The sequence below is a fragment of the Mya arenaria genome, chromosome 3 (assembly GCF_026914265.1).
Source record: "Mya arenaria isolate MELC-2E11 chromosome 3, ASM2691426v1".
NCBI classification, from domain to species: domain Eukaryota; kingdom Metazoa; phylum Mollusca; class Bivalvia; order Myida; family Myidae; genus Mya; species Mya arenaria.
The window spans coordinates 46,875,585-46,895,457 of NC_069124.1; the positions used below are offsets into that span (position 1 = coordinate 46,875,585).

Genomic DNA, 19,873 nt, shown 5'->3' on the forward strand with positions numbered 1-19,873 from the left:
ATGTTCTAACAAAACAATACTCCCAGCTGATGCCATGATGGGTATAAATTTTATTTCAATGTTGACTTCAAATACTTTGTCGAAACATCACGTTTTTGAAAATGTTTTTCCGCCTTATAGAAGTGTTGTATGTTATGTTCATATACATAATGTTTATGTTCATGAATGAAATAAGTAGTGGCACATGTTGTTTGTGATCTATCTGACATGGAGGTATCAGCACATTGAAATAGAACAGAATTTGTTTGGTAGCCAAAAAAAGAATAGTGAAAAGTAAAATAAAATATATCTTAATGAAAATTATTGAAACAATTTACATGAATTACACTGAAATGTTGTGATATTCGTACTCTGTTCCAATACCGAATGGAGCGAAAACACAAAAAGAATGAGGTTCTACCGAGATTTGAACTCGGATCGCAGGATTCAGAGTCCTGAGTGCTAACCATTACACCATAGAACCGATATTAGTATGAAGCGATACCACGAATATAAACCGGGCTAATTTTGCTACTAAAAATTGACCAATCATAACACGCAATATCGGAAAACCCCAAAGGCATTTCATTCATGCGTAAATGACGTCGTGAGCCTGAACATTCTATTTATAGCACCAAAAAAATGTGGTCATGAGTCAGTGATCGTAAGACCGCCTACAATATTTTTTTATAAACTTCACACTCAATTTTAGCTTGTCATTACTGTCAATGCACGGGAATTAACCTTGTATACACGAAAGGATATGATTGTTGTGTTTTTGAATATAAACATTACGCATTTATTTTGAAATTTGTGTTCGAAATCAGTTGACATCTCTGTCGAATAAGGGGTGTGTACCCACCGAAGTTAAAGGTATGTATATGTTGTTGACACTGTTTCCATCATGCGTAGTTTTTATTTTATTCGTATGTAAACTGATGCAAATGCTTTATTATATATCTTTGTCATATTTCATATATTTTCTACATTTTTGCTGTAATTTATGGTGACCATACAATGTACATGTACATATACCAATTATAATATTTAACCGGATAACATGCAGACAGCAGTACGGTCACTGACAATATACATCACATAGCTATACATGCATATGAGTATATTTCCAATGTATATTGACTGATCCTAACTGTTCTATACAGTATATAATATTCAATCTCTATTTAAATGCTCTGCAAGCAAGTTATTGACAAAACCATTATACAGACTACATTAGTCATTGCATGGTTTGAGAAGCATGTTCATGCAGACAAAATACATGTATATATATATGAATGCAGACATTCTTAAATGGTTTAAAATAAGGCGTAATTTATATAACAAAGTCTAGGTATTTAACAATTTATAAACTGTGTCACATCATGTTTTACATATATGGAGATGATTTGTTTTATATATTATGCAAACACTCTTATTTGGTTTGAAATTAGGTATACTAATATATAATATTACAGGACCTGGGTATTTAACCATAACTATGTCACATCATGTGTTACAAATGCAGGTGATCAATTATTGTGATCGTAAGTTATTGACATGCTTCAATCACTCTAGCAATATAGCTGGCCCAGAGCGGACAGTTTTATTGACTCACAGTTGACAGCACATCATACGTAAATAGTTGTAAATATTACACATAAAATACATGATCACATTTTAATGGAAAGATCACCACTCAGGTTCAAGATATTTTTTTTTTAACATGTACTGAATTCTGTCATTAACATTCGATGGTCAATTGCATTATTTTCCCCTTAAGGCTGTCAAGTTTCAACTACATGTACTCTGATATCATCTTAAATGTGCATTGTAACTTATGGTTTAAAATATGCATTACAGTTTTGGACAATGGACAGATATTGTTACCATATATGGGTAATCTTTATCATCTCCTGTACCCATATCCATAAGGGGTGTGTTCATGTTTAACAACGTTCATTATGGTTCGTCATATATCAATTGACATTGTAGTAATATAGACAGGTCATGTACACAGATAGCTCTGTTTACAAACTTTATTACTTTCCAACTTGACTTGATATTAAGCAGAGATTCTTCAAGTCATGTACTTAAGAGGAGAATAATTTCAAACAACAAAATGCTTATTCATTAGCTTTAATAGCGTCTTGAGTCATCTTAATTTAGCAAGCATTCAAGCAGAGTTTGATTTCAAACAGATTTGGGATTATTTTCAACTATTTGCATGTTAAACATTTGCATTCGTAATGCAGGCCATTTTTATTCAAATATAACATTGAACTAAAGTACGGTATATATTCCCAGATGGGGTTAAAGATTGTAATACATCGACTTTGGTAAATGTTATTTACTCATGTGAGGCAGAGATGTTTACACCAAATTGCCAAAGTGGTGTGAATTTTATGTCATCCATGATTTCAAGAACAAAGCTTTGTATAACAGTAACTCATTTGTTAATATAATAAACCAAACAGCTGGTTTGTGCAAAATACTGCAATTAAAAGTATGTTCTCACTCAATGATTTATTTGTATGATGGAAAACTCAAACTCTATTACAAGTCTGTAATAAGGTCTGGTGTACTTTATTAGCATGTACAATCAATTATAAAAGTACAGAACTATGTTTTTGCTTTTTTTGTCCATAGCACTCCTTAGTTGAATATCACTTTACCTTTCTTATCATTTTGAAGATTATCACGAGTCCTATCTAAAAAAGTATAATGACTAACTGGAATTCATTTCAGAAATCTGGTATTGAGTTATTGCTCTGCACGATCTGACAATTGAACAGCGAACATATTGTAAATAAAGTCTGTCTTGTGACCACTTGTGAACTAAATGGCAGAGATATGAGATCACATGTCTGTTGGTTAAACATGTCGACCACAGTAGAGCATGTATTGTTTTAAAGACCTGTTACGTACTTGATTTTGACCAAACCCAGTTATATAACAGTGACTCATGTTTCTTATTAATGGAAATATAACGCTAGTGCAAGGCAGTTCATCATTGACAATTGCATTGAAAACAAACAAGAAACAGATTGTAAAAATACATCATCTGAGCTTAAATATAGTTCATATACACATAAGTATAAAGATTCCAATAAACATACCACACAACTCATGCATAATTAAGCAAAATGGCAAACATGCAATCAGACATGTACTCATAAAGAATGTATCACCATCATACTGTAAAAATAGTACTCAAGGGTCTGTATTTACAAATATCTTGACTCTGAGTTTCTGACATCTAAAATGATTCAAAATATATATAATGTAACCAATTTTGACAAAATTTGTGTGCCTGATTGTAGAACAGATTATTTGAGACAGTTTTTACATCTTTGCTAACATAATAACATTTTTACAACAAATTTAAGATCTAAAGTTTCTAAATCTGAGTCTCAAAATAAGACTTAAGCCATCAGTGTTTATGGGATTAGGAAGTTAGATTTAATAGGATCTTTAAAATGTTTAAGAACAGTGTTACAGAATGATATAGAAGAAAAAAAATCTGGTTACAAACAAATAATTCCTGAGCCTGGAACTGTCATTCTAAAATAGATGGTCTTAAAAGGGAACAGAACAGAACTGAAAATAGAGTTCATAGAAGCTTATAATTGCAGGGTACATCATATTCATAACCACATATTTGCTCTAGCTAGGGCTAAATATTAGGGTGGGGCACCCCACTGCCCTTTCCCAGCAGCCTGCTGCCTTTTTATTACACCCATGCAGTGCCCTTTTCTTTGACAGAGTCAATTTTCAGATAATAAATACATATAATTTTGACACTTTAGATAACAGCCTAGATATTCTGAACAATTTCTTTCAGTATTGAATGTAATAAAAAACACAATCATACACAGTAAAAATTTAACATTGACCCTTGCACGTGCCCCACTTAGGCTCATCCAATGTGAATCAAAAGTGTCCTTTCTGACCTACTACACTGCCCTGGCAGGACTACCGGATTATATTAACATAAACGTGATGATTGAAGAATGAAATCTGAAATCAGAGGATATGAGTACAAGCAAATGATCAAATAAGGTTAGGATGAACAGAAACAACATTAAACTTCCACTCAGACAGATGAGTCAAGTAATATCGTTTAACATAATCATTTCCTTTTGATAATATCAAATGAGGACAATATACCAGTTTCACAGACACTTCTCCATAGAAACTGAAAACCATAATATGTTTCCCCCACCAGTGCATTATCGTGGTCGTTTTCATATAACAATTTATGTTTAAGTTTTAAAAATTGAAAATTTTCATTTTTCTAAGATGAATGTAAAAAAACACTAATGGTGCTTGACAACTTTTATATGAAAATATGCCAGAAATTGGTCTGAATAATAAATTCAAGTGAACAGATTTGATGAAAAATAGAGAAGGAAATAAAAAGAGACATTGCCAAAATGACACTCCCCCCCCCCCCCCCCCCCAAAAAAAAAAAAAGAAGTAGTAGTTGTAGTTGTTTTGTTTTTGTATTCTCTGACTTTTTAATAACGTTTTGTCTCAATTTCACTTTCAAATTTGAAACTGTCCCTATTTGATCTCTTAAAGCTGCACTCTCACAGATTGAACGTTTTGACAACTTTTTTATTTTTTGTCTCGGAACGAGCAAATTTTTGAGAAAATCCATGGAAACCAGTGATATAAGACTGCTGACAAAAAAAAATTAGATCACAGAATTTTATATTTTAGTTAAAAAATCATGTCTTACGCTTTTTTCTTAAACCGTTAGTAATGGTTTAAACCATAAAACATTAATTTTTGAACGGAATTATGCAAATCTTGTCAGAAATTAAATGACCAACAACCCGCAATTTAAATCTACGTTGACAGTAAATTGTGCAGGTGGCTAAAAAACATTACTTTTTTACACAAGAGGACAATTTAGACCATTATTTTGGGTACGATATTGCTCTTCAATATTTTAAACGTAATAAATCAAACATAATAATCTAGACATTTAACTGTCAAAAATACAACACAATTGCAAAGATAACATCTTCATTTGATATACTATACGATATAAAAGACTGATAGGGTGCAGTTTTAATCAAAGACTTAGCACAAACAATAACATTTATTTATCAATCACGGATATATTATAGGTTTACGATTATATTATTTTATTGATCAGCGTGATAGAAAGTGTATTTATGACACACACCATATTGACTTAGGATGATAACTCGCCTCATTTTGTAAACATTGGGCACATTACCGAGTGTCACAGTCATTTGTAATTGATAATAATGAGTACATTACAATGTTCAAATGCATACCTGCCAAAACCAAGCATGCATATTTTTTCGTGGTATACTTGTGTGTATATATATGACTTAGTGCATGCACTCACTTATAACAGTCAATTTAAAGTATACTTAACTAGAATATAACTCTAAGTGCAGACATTGTATATATATGGAATAGAAAAATTTGTGTTTGTGTATGGAGTTTAAAAGCCTACAAGAAATTACAACAAGTATGAAAGTTTATTTATCTCATTTTTATTAATAATTTTATTGTATATATGCATGACAAGTAATTGTTTGAAGACCAAAGGACTTCTTATAGCAGATAATTATACAAAAAATAGTCATAGTTAAAAAGTAAAAAACTACATGCATTGCTGGTATTATGATATAATTGTGATTATACACATATTATCAGGATTCAGGAATATCAGTCAGATGTACATTTTATTTAGCGAAAGGTCAGTTCACCAATAGGTTCAATGACTCTTAAGCTGCCCCATCTTCACCCGGCTATCAACAGTGAATTCTGGCTGGATTTTGCAATCTTAGTTCACTAAACTGTCATTTTTACCCATCAGGTATATCCAAATAAATTCATGGGATTTTTTCTTAATGGCGTAAGTAAATGATATCCACCTAAGATTACCCAATAAATACATGGACATTTGCTTAATAGAGTAAGTAAAAATAAGATTTGTTGCTTTATAATGTCAGGAAATGATATCCACATAAATACATGATATTTTGTCTTAAGTAAATGCTATCCAAATAAATACATGAGATCTTTGCTCAATAATATTAGTAAATGATATCCATATAAAAACATGAGAATTTTACTTAATGATATAAGTAATTAATATCCACATACATATATGAGATTTTTGCTTAATAATACAAGTATTAAAATCAGGCTGTTGCATAAAATCAAGGTACAAAATTTGTCATTGGTCACATTTTTCCTCTGTTTTTGCTTGGGGAAATATCCAGCATCATATATCTCCTTGTATCACTGATAAAATTGTTTACAGAGTAAACATAATAATTTGTGGGGTTAACTCCAGAAAGTATTAAGCAACATTAAAATATAGAAGGCTTTGGTCCCTTCTCGCGTTAACCCAAAGATTTGCGCTATATAGCTATATAACTTGAACCATACGAAAATAATGTTGTGAGTGTATAAAATTATGGTAAAAACTGAAAATAATATATTTGGTTTAATATTGCTTTTAAACTATGTAAACACCAACATATTAGACCAGTGCATGAAGACTTAAGGGTTGTCTGTCATTCTATAAGCAAATTTGTGAAAAGTCCTTCCAAAAACAATTTATATAAATGATTAGTCAATATCAAAATAAATTGCACATTCTAGTCTCGTACACAATCGTTCTAACTACCAAAACTTAAACAATATGCTAAAACAGAAAAACATGAAACCTTCAAATAGTACAATCAACCCTAATCTCCAAACTTATCAACCTTAAAGGGAAAATAATGTAACATTGGCCATAATTATTTGTTAAATGACAGGTTTCAGATGGGCTTATAATTGTCCTGTCTCCCCCAAATATTCCCACAGAGGTCACTGACATCAATCCGGTCCCAGCCTCACAAGGCCTTCCTTATACAGTCATTACCTTTGTGAAATCATGGTGAAATTGTGACCACAGGTCTCTGTGATTTGGTAAAACAGTAATTATACAAACATATTGGTAATTTACTGAAAGATTGGTTTCAACTATCTAATGAGGGAATGTTTTCTTCACTATTTGGGAAAGAAATAATAATATCACATTGATGCTTAAATGTCATAATACTTATCTGAATTCAATAGCTATAACTTATATTGCAACATCTGCTTACACACAGTACACTGCATATATTATTGTATAATAAATCTTAACTAAACTTTACACATCTCCCTTAACTTATATGTGTACTTGACGTCTTGAATCAAGTTTAATGTCTGGATGTCTGGAGTGTTTTATTTGCTAAAATAAAACACACTGTCGAGTCCATGATTGTGAACTACAACATTCAGCAGCACATAAATGTAATGACCATAAAATGTATTTTTTAATGACAATAAGATAAAATGACAACAAAATGTAATGACAACAAAATGTAATGACAACGAAATGTAATGACAACAAAATGTACTAATTTTGTAATGACAACAAAGGTTATGATAAGAAAGTGTACTATGTAATGAAAACAAAATGTAATGAAAATGACAACAAAATGTAAAATGTAATGACAACAAAATGTAATGACAACAAAATGTAATGACAAGAAAGTGCAATGATAAAAAACGTAATGACAACACAATGCAATGATAAAAAAATGTAATGACAGCAAAATGTGATGACAATGAAAGCAACTGCAACATGATGCAATATCCCAACAGAACATAATGCCAACAAAATGAATGCAATGATGCATCATTATAATTCAATGACAATTCAATAAAATGACAACCTAATGCACAACTTACGGCATTGCATGACAAGATCATGAATGACAACTCAAACTAATGACAACATAATGTAATGGCAACATAAAGCAATCACAACACAATTTAAGACAAAATAATGCCATGACAACAATATGCTATGAAAGCAAAGTGCAATAACAACATAATGCAATGACATCAGAATGTAATGACATCAATGATCATAATGCTATGGCAACAAATAAATTAACATCACAATTCAATAACAACATAATGCAATGACATCAGAATGTCATGACATCAATAATCATAATGCTACGGCAACAAATAAACTAACAACACAATTCAATAACAACATAAATGCAATGATATCAAACTGTAATGACATCAATGATCATAATGCTATGACAACAAATAAAATAACATCACAATTCAATAACAACATAATGCAATGACATCAGAATGTCATGACATCAATAATCATAATGCTATGGCAACAAATAAAATAACATCACAATTCAATAACAACATAATGCAATGACATCAGAATGTCATGACATCAATGATCATAATGCTATGGCAACAAATAAATTAACATCACAATTCAATAACAACATAATGCAATGACATCAGAATGTCATGACATCAATGATCATAATGCTACGGCAACAAATAAACTAACAACACAATTCAATAACAACATAAATGCAATGATATCAAACTGTAATGACATCAATGATCATAATGCTATGACAACAAATAAAATAACATCACAATTCAATAACAACATAATGCAATGATATCAGAATGTCATGACATCAATGATCATAATGCTACGGCAACAAATAAACTAACAACACAATTCAATAACAACATAAATGCAATGATATCAAACTGTAATGACATCAATGATCATAATGCTATGACAACAAATAAAATAACATCACAATTCAATAACAACATAACGCAATGACATCAGAATGTCATGACATCAATGATCATAATGCTATGGCAACAAATAAACTAACAACACAATTCAATAACAACATAAATGCAATGATATCAAACTGTAATGACATCAATGATCAAAATGCTAAAGCAACAAATTGAAATAAAAACATCATGCAACAACATAATGCAATTACATCAAAATGGTATGTACATGGATAGTTACTACATTAGTGTAGGTATTTTGCATCTAATGACATGCAAAATGTAAACTTAATAACATAATGAGAACAGGCAATGGAAAATAAACATTGTTTTTCATAAGAAGATAAACCAATATTCAAACATTTCCAAACATAAAAGAAAAGTGATTTTGTATCTTATTTTTAATGCTTAGGTAATGCAAATAGCAAACATCTCTAACTTAAGTGGATTTTATAACTTTAACAACCTATTGTTAAAGGGTAATTGTGTTTGATAGCCAGGGTTATTTGAAGACTAATGTCCAGTAAAATGTTTGTCCACCTTTGAGCTCTTGGCGATGTCATGTATTGTTGCATCTATTAAACATTGATTTACATCAAATTTATGAGACATTGACACACTTAAGATCTATAATGTCCTGAAGTGAACTTTAGTGCAACCTTATTATTCTTGTGTATCACTATTGCTTCAAGTCAGACACATATTTGATTATAGCATTAGTTATCTACTTCAAAACGGTGAAGGTTATAACTTTTTTCAAAGATAGGTTGGCAGTATCAAGCTTCTGTTCAGACCAAAAAACAACTACATTTGGTTTAAGCGACCGGACCATACCTACGAAATAGGCGATTACAGTCATTTGGTAAAAAAAAGTGAAAAAGAAGAAGAAAAAAATAATTTTAAGTGTGTTTTTTTTAATATGAAGTTTTAAACCTTTAAAGCTTAGTCACATGATAACTTTAAAACAATTCTCCAATTATGACAATAACCTTCTAAGCCTGGGTTCTTTATGGATTGAGAATTAACTGTATATAAAGACCAGCGGACCCCTTCAGGGTCGAGCATGCTTTTCTATGATGGGATCTGTTGGTGTTTGTTGGCTCGCACGTTACAAATGGTGGCAGCGGTGGGATATCGACAACTGCCAGAACAAAGTTGCCTTAACTTTGAGTTTCCCAGGCCAAGACTCGGGACGAGTCTTCTCGGAGGGGAAAGTAATGTAATGGTCAACTTACTGTTGCGGATGTGGGTATATAGTATACCATTCCATTATAGATGGAAGTAAGTTCATAGTATGTATGTTTACTTGGTTGGTAATGTGCAAATTAGCAAAGCCCAGGCTCTGTGTGGATTGAGAATTTATGGTATATAAAGACCAGCAGACCCCTTCAGGGTCAAGCATGCTTTTCTCTGAAGGGATCTGTTGGCCATGTTTGACGTCGCACATTACATAAGTACTGTCAAGATGAAAGGTGTCTGTCTCTCACACAAGTAGCTGTGGGTTTGAGCCTTACCAGAAGTATGTTCTTATTTCCTTTGAAAAAGAACACTGGTCAGGGGCTTGTGCAGAATTTGACGTTAGAGGGGGCGTAGCCTATTGGTGTAAGCTTTTGGCTTGAGCCCCTTGCTCAGAACCGAGATTTTATTGGCTAAACGTATTGGTAGTGGGGTTTGGGTGGACTCAATTTCTAGTCCGAAACGCTGCATTTTGGGTTTATTACTTTTTTGTCCTGTATTGAAATAAAAAGTAAACTTAAAATATTTCAAGGGGGTTCGGGGGGGGGGGGGGGTTGCTGTGCCCCCATTCCCTACCCCTGGATCTGCTTGTGCTGATTTCTATCCAAGAAACTCAATGTAGATCATTACCAGCTTAATATAGCCATCTTTAAAATGAAGCTATTATAAATGAATCAGAAGCTACATGAACCAGTAAATGAATCAGTCTCTATTAAAAGAAGCAAAGGTAAACATGGGGAATCTCGAAAGCCACTGTACACTTGGATGACATGACACTTCGACAATCCTATCAGTATCAGCGCTGGTGATACCCAATTGTTTGTTATCAGTTGCACATGACATTGCTGATAGCTGTGTGGAGACACTCAAATGCCTTGGCTATTAAACAACTTGCGTAAAAAGATGCATTCTTCCTCTAAATAAGATTTACTACAATTAATACAATTGTTTTTATTTTAATATCAAAAAGGATAAATATTTTAAATTATCGAAAACAATGGTTCTTATGAAGGATACCGTGTTTAATTTGAAAGAAAGGTGCAGAAAACATGGTATTTCGTCCTAATGAGACGATAGTTGATCACTGTAAATCTTTTAGGACCCACCACTCATTTAATATTTGTGCGTTTTCGGCTATTAAATACAGGGTAACAATATTGTTATCAGTAATTTATATTTCCTATAAATGCATTATTTAGTAACAAATTCAAGTATTATCAGTCAAAATTTATGTTTGTTGTACATGTGGATGTATTGATTTTAAATATAAGTGTCACTTTAATGCTGCATTGTATTTCTCATCCTTTTAAAGATAATAGTGCCTACTTTGGCCATATCACACAGACTTTCAGGCTGTTGTTGTTGTTTTTTACAAAAATCGCAAACCTTGTTATAAGGTGTCTCATATCTAGGGTAAAAAAATCTACCATGACTTTACAATTTATACAAAAATAACATTCATAACAAGAATGTAACAGCTTATATAAAGTAATAAAGTTTTAGTGTGTTGTAATATATTTTCTTCTTCATCAAACATTATGAATATGACAGTAAAGAAATGAATGAAATTGTACCATCATGGCTAGGTATGGTCACATGATATTAGACTTATCCCATTACATTGGTATGATAGGTATGTTACTATATCTGAATGTCTCGACTCCTTATACGGGCAGATCTGGGCAGATCTGGATTAAAGTCAATACTCAGGTGTAAAATGTTTACAATTAGTCTCACTTATTATTAATTGTTTACCTTTACCTCTGTGCCTTTAATAAACTGTTGTGGCTATGACTAAGTATTGCTCGGTTTGAAAATGTACTGTTTCGAAATGTTAACTGATTACAATAAAACTTTTTTTTTATTCATATCAAAGCAATTAAAGGAGTGTTATATAAATTTGACTTTAAACAAGGTGAAAAGAACAAAATTAATTAATTTGCGTTGGAAAGGCATCAACAAATATTACATTATAAGTTTGAATTGCACAAAATTATCTAGCTGTTGTACTGTAACAATCAAACTTCTATAAAAGCTTGCATTACTGCATTATCTGACTGGTGTAGTACCCCACACTTTCATCACACACATATATATGACTGGTGTAGTACCCAATACTTTTATCACACACATTTCTGACTGGTGTAGTACCCCATAAATAAATTGCATCATGCATCACATGAATATCTTACTGGTGGATAGCCTGATCCTTTGATTGCAGCTTGCATTACAAACATATATCATTGGTTTTGGACCACATACATTCATTGCAGCTTTGATCACACACATATCTAACTGATGGAGGACCACATACATTGATTGCCACTTGCATCACACAGATATCTGACTGATCGAGGACCATATACGTTGATTGCAGCTTGCATCACACATAAATCTCCCTGATGGAGGACCACATACATTGATTGCAGCTTGCATCACACATATATCTCACTGGTGGAGGACAACATACATTGATTTCAGCTTGCATCACACACATATCTCCCTGATGGAGGACCACATACATTGATTGCAGCTTGCATCACACATAAATCTCCCTGATGGAGGTCCACATACATTGATTGCAGCTTGCATCACACATATATCTCACTGGTGGAGGACAACATACATTGATTGCAGCTTGTATCACACACATAAATCTCCCTGATGGAGGACCACATACATTGATTGCAGCTTGCATCACACACACATATCTCACTGGTGGAGGACAGCATACATTGATTGCAGCTTGCATCACACACACATATCTCACTGGTGGAGGACAACATACATTGATTGCAGCTTGTATCACACACATAAATCTCCCTGGTGGAGGACCACATACATTGATTGCAGCTTGCATCACACACATATCTCACTGGTGAAGGAGCACATACACAGCATGTGGCTTGCATCACCAGTCAGTGTAGTATTGAACACATTCATTGCAGCTTACACAACATATACATCTAGCTCTTTGTATCAAAACAATTTATGGAGGGTATATATGACAATATTTCATATGACTGGATTGTATCATAAACTATTATGACTGAACTTGATGATTCATACCCATGGTTGAAAAATTATTATTTATGTAAACATCTTTGCAGTTAATATGTAAACATCTTTGTAGTTTTCCCTTAGTTAGATCTAATGCAGATGCACATGATATACCGCCATGCTTCTAACCTGAAAAGCAAAGCAATACAAATATGTCAACAAAATTTGTTAAGATTTCACAAAATGCATGGCCTCAACCTTTATACCTCAACCTTTATACATGATCTTGTCCTTGAACCTCTGTACTTTTATGTTTTAAACCGTGTGAGATAACAATTGTCAATTGCAATAAACCCACTCAAATTCATATTAAAGCATGTCTGTGGAAACTTAAAGTGTATTTATTGACAAAGATGTTAAAAGAAAGGTCATGGATTAGAAACACATATTTGGGGAAAATTATTTTTTGTTAATAAGTCATAGCTGAAGTTATTACGAATTATAATCATTCTAGGATTTAAACAATAAGGAAAGGGATTGGTTATGACAGTGGGTTATGCATTTCAAAATATAATTTAACGCTACAAGTTTTAAACCGGTCTTTTGTAGTTCTTTCTATCACATTTCTGCTTACGTATGAAATAAAAAAATAAATTTGTATGAATTTTAGTAACACTAGTACATACTTCCTTCATTTTAGATATAATTTTTTAATAATTCTTTAGTTTCTATAGTTTTTTATCATAACTGAAATGCTTGCCATATAATCTGCAATGTTTGAACATGATCTAAACTAAGAGAAGGAAGTTTTAAAATATTGCAGACATCATCTATTCAATGTTAACTTAATACATGATTTGGTTTGGGGAAGTTATGATATTGACAAAAGGCTCATTTTCTTAATTGTTTGATTCCAGGAAACTTGCTGAGGAAGAGAGAACTCCTGGAAGAGTCATAGTGATCAGTGGAAAGCAGAGTTATCTGCCTTGTGAAGACTTAGCAGAATTATCTGCCATTTTCTGTGCCTGGATAATTGTTTATGAATAATGTTCCTGCTTTACACTGAAAGTATGTCATAAATTGAGGATTACATAAGGAAACTAAGTGATATTAAAACATTTTAGTGGTGGCAGTCTCGGCAGTATTTGGATTACTTTATGTGCAATATCTTCATGCAGGTAAGATATTCCCCCCTTTTTCTGGCTTCATACTTGTAGGCAATTTCTCAGCCAATCCTTTTGAAAACAAGAGTACAGCAAATTGACACCAACGCTCTCATCTGTTTTCTTTACTGTCGGAAAATGGTAAAGGGTTAAAGGTTAGGGTTTTTGCACCATGATTAAAATGATCACTACAATGAGGCTATGAAAATACCTCTATTATTTTTCTACGTAAAACAGAGGAGCGTGAAAAATAAATAATTTGTCTTAAAACGAAAGACTGACCATCGGAATTATAAAGTGATGACATCAGCATTTATACGTTCCTTCAACATCAGCTGGCCACTGGAACAGTGAAAAATCAAAGTAAGGAGCTTTCAGTTGAGTGTCCCTACCCTGAAAGTACGAAATTTCATTCTTTCTATTTTAATATCATTAGGGTATACATAAGAGAATTTAGGGTTCAATATCCACGAGGGGTACTTCTCATGGCCTTTCAATATTGACACCAGTTGGCCCCGGAAACAGACTCGAATTGATTCTATAAGTTGTCAGCTTTCGTCACAATCAAGCTTAAAGAAATTAGTATAAACTGAAATATTATTATTATCATAGTGATGCACTGGTCCAAACAATTCATGATTTATTAGGAATTTCTTCTGCTTAAGATGCAATCTATTTTTCATAACATAAATTTTAGCTTTTATCTTTGCCATGTTTGGGTAATTTAAGACTACTTTAAATCTTCAACGCCCACTCCTTCCCCCACATTTGCCAAGTATCTCTTTAATATGAAAACATCTCTATTGTAGTTATTTAAAATATTTCATAATTACTGTTTGTTACATGGTCTCCTGCAATCCATCATTTTTTTCTCTATTGCATTTTTAGCGAAAAAAGAAGTTATGGGCTTGATTTCATATATATACATATATATTATATGTGCATATTGGCCAGTGATTTTGGCTCTAGCAACATTTGTACAAAGTTTCATTTAATATCTTGAAAGGTTTTTGAGTTAGACCATACCAAACTTGTTCTTATGTTTAGTGTCCACCCTTACTACGAAAACCTATCAAGCAAGCTATCCTGAAAACCCCCCACAAAAAAACACATAAAAACAACATTAAATGACGGACGTCCTATTTAGAATATAGACACCATAGCCTCCTTTTAGTCCATTCTGGACCATTCTATATCGTTTGATAAATTTCCACTGCACAATGAGTTCAAATAAAATTCGTATTTAAGTGCGTTGATCATGGGAATCACACAGAATGCATCCTGTTTTGATATCAAATGTCAAGAATACTTGTTTAAAGTATGAAGCATGTTGTTGACACTTTTGTTCTTGAATCAGAATTAGAGTAAAAGGAAATTAAAAATATTTGGCAAGATCGTTGATCAGATATAATGTACTGGTTTTATGATAGAGAATCCCAAAACCTATTTGTCCACAAAAATATTTGGCAAGATCGTTGATCAAATATAATGTGTTGTTGTTGTTTTTAACCAAGGATCTCAAAACCTATCTGTCAACATAGAAACAATTTGGTATGGCCTAATGGCAAATGTTTTTATGCTCTGACAACACTGTTGATACCTAGTTAAAATACAACAACAGGTACAGAGATAAACTTGTGTTTTTGAATAAATAATTTTTTTTTTATCATTCTTCAGCTTCAAATTTAACTGAGGATTAATAACCTTAAAGATGCATCTTACTCTCAAATAAGCATTACCACAATAAAGCTGCACTCTCACAGATTGACCAATGTATTTGGTACTCCACCAATGAGATATGTGTGTGATGAAAGCTGCAATGAATGTATGTGGTCCTCTTCAAGTGAGACATTATTGTTTTTGTCTGGGAATGAGCCAATTTTATTGTGCTATCTGGAAACCTGAGTGACAGAAGACTGCTGACAAAAGATCAGATCACAGTTTTTCATATTTAGAGTCAAAAATTTATGTTTTATGGCGAAAAGCGTTACTAACGTTCTAAGAAAAATGAGTTTATTGGCATAAAACATCAATAGTTGATCACTGTAAATCTCTCAGGACCCACCAGTCATTCAATATTTGTGCATTTTCATTTATTAATTACAAGTTACAATCTTGTTATCAGTTATTATTATTTTTCTTAAATGCTTTATTTTAATAGTAAGTAGTTTTATTTTTAAGGTTTATCAATCAATATTTATGTTTGTTACATTGATTTTAAATTTGAGCATCACTTTAAATATAACTACGTGTTTCCTATGGATCTTAAATTTCACATGACCTAAACAGTAAACAGTACACCGTGGATGCACGATAAAGATATTTGATTTCAAATCGCTGTCTTTAAATAAAAATGTATTACACCCTGAAACACGATACTTTCCATCACATATTAATGAATCATTTTCTTATTACAAAACAACGATAGCTTTGCAACTTAAAAAGTATTGCTTTCACTATCGAATATAGTCACTATACTATAAGTGGGTTTTAACTATTGCAAAATATGTAGGGCATATCATATACCCAGTCAGTTGTAAAAGATGTCTGAAGTGTTAAAACATTTATACATCGTACATTATATAAATAACACTTGTAAACATCGGAACTCGAGTGAAAAATAAACGACAGTGGAAGTGTACTAAATACAAAAGTAAGTTATAGCAGATATTTCAGAACTTAACGATGTTGCTAATGTCATTGTTGTTATTTTAAAAATCTTAAATGCGCTGTGGTATTTGTAAGAAGATTTTAGACAGCATTTCAGCTGTTCTTGATTTATTCAGGGATATGAGTACATCATAAAATATTCTAAAGTTAACAACGATGTTGTTAACAACATTGTTAACTTAAAAAAAAATCTGAACGATCTGGTCTGTGTCACATGCAGTATCAACCTTAATACATTAATAGTACATGTTATATAACATGCAGCAATTCAACACAATTACTATGAAAATTATTCATGCTATTGGGGAATTACCAAATCAGTACATGCATACAAAGTCTGCTCTCAACTTACACAAAACTGCATTTTCTAAGAGTTAAGTAGCTGATATAAAGTGTCATTTAAGAGTTATTTTAAGTTGAATATTAAACATGCAGAATCAAAAACAATGAATTCATTGCATATTATTCTATCAAAGATATCAGCAGTGTCTTCTAGTCTGCATGGAATTACTTTGTTTGAGTATAATTATGAAGCAGGACTTGTTTCAACTACAAAAACCTGTAACAACCAGTCTGATCCTTCCTGGGATACAAGACAACCAGTCTGATCCTTCCTGGGATACAAGACAACCAGTCTGATCCTTCCTGGGATACAAGACAACCAGTCTGATCCTTCATGAGAAACAAGACAACCAGTCTTATTCTTGATGGGAAACAAGATGTTTGGTTTGTGGTCATCAAGCCGGACAAGTGGGTTGTCTCCGGGTACTCCAGTTTCCCCCACATCACAAGACCACACTCTAGAATAAAACCGAGCCAAGGAGAGTGATTAGTATAATGTTGTAATAACTTGTTTCACAATCGTTAACTAGAATAATGAGATGCAAGACAAACAGTCTGATCCTTCATGAGATACAAGACAACCAGTCTGACCCTTCATGAGATACAAGGCAACCAGTCTGATCCTTTATGAGATACAATACAACCAGTCTACTCCTTCATGAGATACAAAACAACCAGTCTGATCCTTCATGAGATACAAGACAGCCAGTCTGATCCTTCATCAGTGCAAGACAACCAGTCTGATCCTTCATAAGATGCTAGACAACCAGTCTGATTCCTCATCAGATACAAGACAACCCGTCTGATCCTTCATAAGATACAAAACAACCAGTCTGATCCTTCTTGAGATACAACACAACCAGTCTTGTCCTTTCTGGGATACAAAACAACCAGTCTGATCCCTCATGAGATACAAGACAACCAGTCTGATCCTTCATGAGATACAAGACAACCAGTCTTATCCTTCATGAGATACAAGACAACCAGTCTTATCCTTCATGAGATACAAGACAACCAGTCTTATCCTTCATGAGATACAAGACAACCAGTCTGATCCTTCATGAGATACAAGACAACCAGTCTGATCCTTCATGAGATACAAGACAACCAGTCTGATCCTCCATGAGACACAAGACAACCAGCCTGATCCTCCATGAGACACGAGACAACAAGTCTGATCCTCCATGAGACACGAGACAACAAGTCTGATCCTCCATGAGACACGAGACAACAAGTCTGATCCTTCATAAGATACAAGACAGCAGTCTGATGCTTTGTGAGAAACAACATGCCAATTTAAATTATTGAGGTACAAGACATTCAGTCTGATCCTTCCTGGGATACAACACAAACAGTCTGGTCTTCATAAAATTTAAGACAACCAGTCTGTTCCTTCTTGATTTACACGACGCCAATTTTAATCCATTTGCAATACAGGAGAACCAGTCTGATCCTTCCTGGGATACAAGACAACCAATCTGATACTTTCTGTGATACTAGACAACCATTCTCATCTTTCGTGAGATACATGAATACCAGTCAGATCCTTCATTGGAATGATCCAGTCAGACTGGGAATTGAACTATGCACCTGTTATACTAGAAGTTGTCCCTACCAATGAGTATCTCTGCAGACAATTTCTTCAAACATATGCTGCTCAATTTAAGAACATTACTATGCTTATGTATGCTTCTTTATGCTTAAGTCTGCTGCTTTAAGCTTACGTGTGCTGCTTTAGTTAAGGACATTTCTATGCTTATGTGTGCTGCTTTAAGCTTATGTGTGCTGCTTAATGCTTATGTGTGCTGCTTTATGCTTATGTGTGCTGCTTTAAAGTAAGCTTATGTGTGCTGCTTTAGTTAAGGACATTTCTATGCTTATGTGTGCTGCTTTATGCTTATGTGTGTTGCTTTAAGCTTACGTGTGCTGCTTTAGTTAAGGACATTTCTATGCTTATGTGTGCTGCTTTAAGCTTATATGTGCTGCTTTAGTTCAGGACATTACTATGCTTATGTATGATACTCTATGTGTAAGTGTGCTGCTTTAGTTCAGGACATTTCTATGCTTATGTGTGCTACTTTTTTCGTATGTGTGCTGCTTTAGCAAAGGACATTTCTATACTTATGTGTGCTTTTTATGCTTAAGTTTGCTGCTTTAGTAAGGAACAGTCCTATGCTTATGTTTGCTGTTTAATGCTTATGTGATTGTGTACTTCTTTAGTTTAGAACAGTTCTTATACATGCTTCAGTGTACTGCTTGAGTTAATGTGCTAATGAATATTGGTTTAGTTAATCGTCTTTAAAACTTTGCAAAACTAACTGAAACTTAATAATCTTATGAAACCAAACAATGCAGCCTGTATCAAATTGCTACTGTGACTTACATGTCTAGATGAAATAAGGAAATTAACGTTTACAGTGAACGTATTATCTCAAGTGTTCAAACTTCCTGTAACCCCTTACCCCCCTTCCAATGTCTGATCTTATAATCATATTGAAAGTAGGCTTTAAGATATGTCATTATCATGCGAAAGTAGTATTCAGCCTTATTCACAGCAAAAACTCAATCTTAAAAAACAATGATAACAATGTTTCATAACTTATACAAGAACTCAACCAATGACAAAGGATTCAGCCACAGTTCCATTTCAGGAGTCTGTTTTAACTTTTATTTCTGACGGCCTGTTGAATATCATTGGCTCTGAATGATAAAATATATATGCATTTTCGACAAAAACTTTATCTTTCTTGAATATAATAGTATTGCTTTTAAAAGGCATAAATTATTTAATTCCGAATGTAAATATGAAAAAATGT

The 19,873-nt window shown here is 33.0% G+C and overlaps 1 protein-coding gene and 1 non-coding gene across 4 annotated transcripts in view; one reads left to right on the plus strand and one right to left on the minus strand.

The window, feature by feature from the left end:
- Positions 1-391: 391 nt before the first annotated feature.
- On the minus strand, positions 392-463 carry Trnaq-cug (transfer RNA glutamine (anticodon CUG)). The gene has a single exon. It is a non-coding gene; the product is annotated as a tRNA-Gln (tRNA).
- Positions 464-656: 193 nt separating this feature from the next.
- The window catches only part of LOC128229417 (ETS translocation variant 5-like), an 82,030-nt gene continuing 62,813 nt past the window's right edge, over positions 657-19,873 (plus strand). The window contains exons 1-2 of one of the 3 annotated variants that reach the window (XM_052941332.1): positions 657-852; positions 13,800-14,060. In XM_052941332.1, the coding sequence (XP_052797292.1) occupies positions 14,040-14,060 (21 nt within the window). In that variant the 5' untranslated portion in view covers positions 657-852; positions 13,800-14,039. Of the gene's footprint in view, positions 853-13,229; positions 13,310-13,799; positions 14,061-16,548; positions 16,699-19,873 lie in introns of those variants that run through there. The other 2 variants (XM_052941333.1, XM_052941334.1) reach the window with 2 other exon arrangements.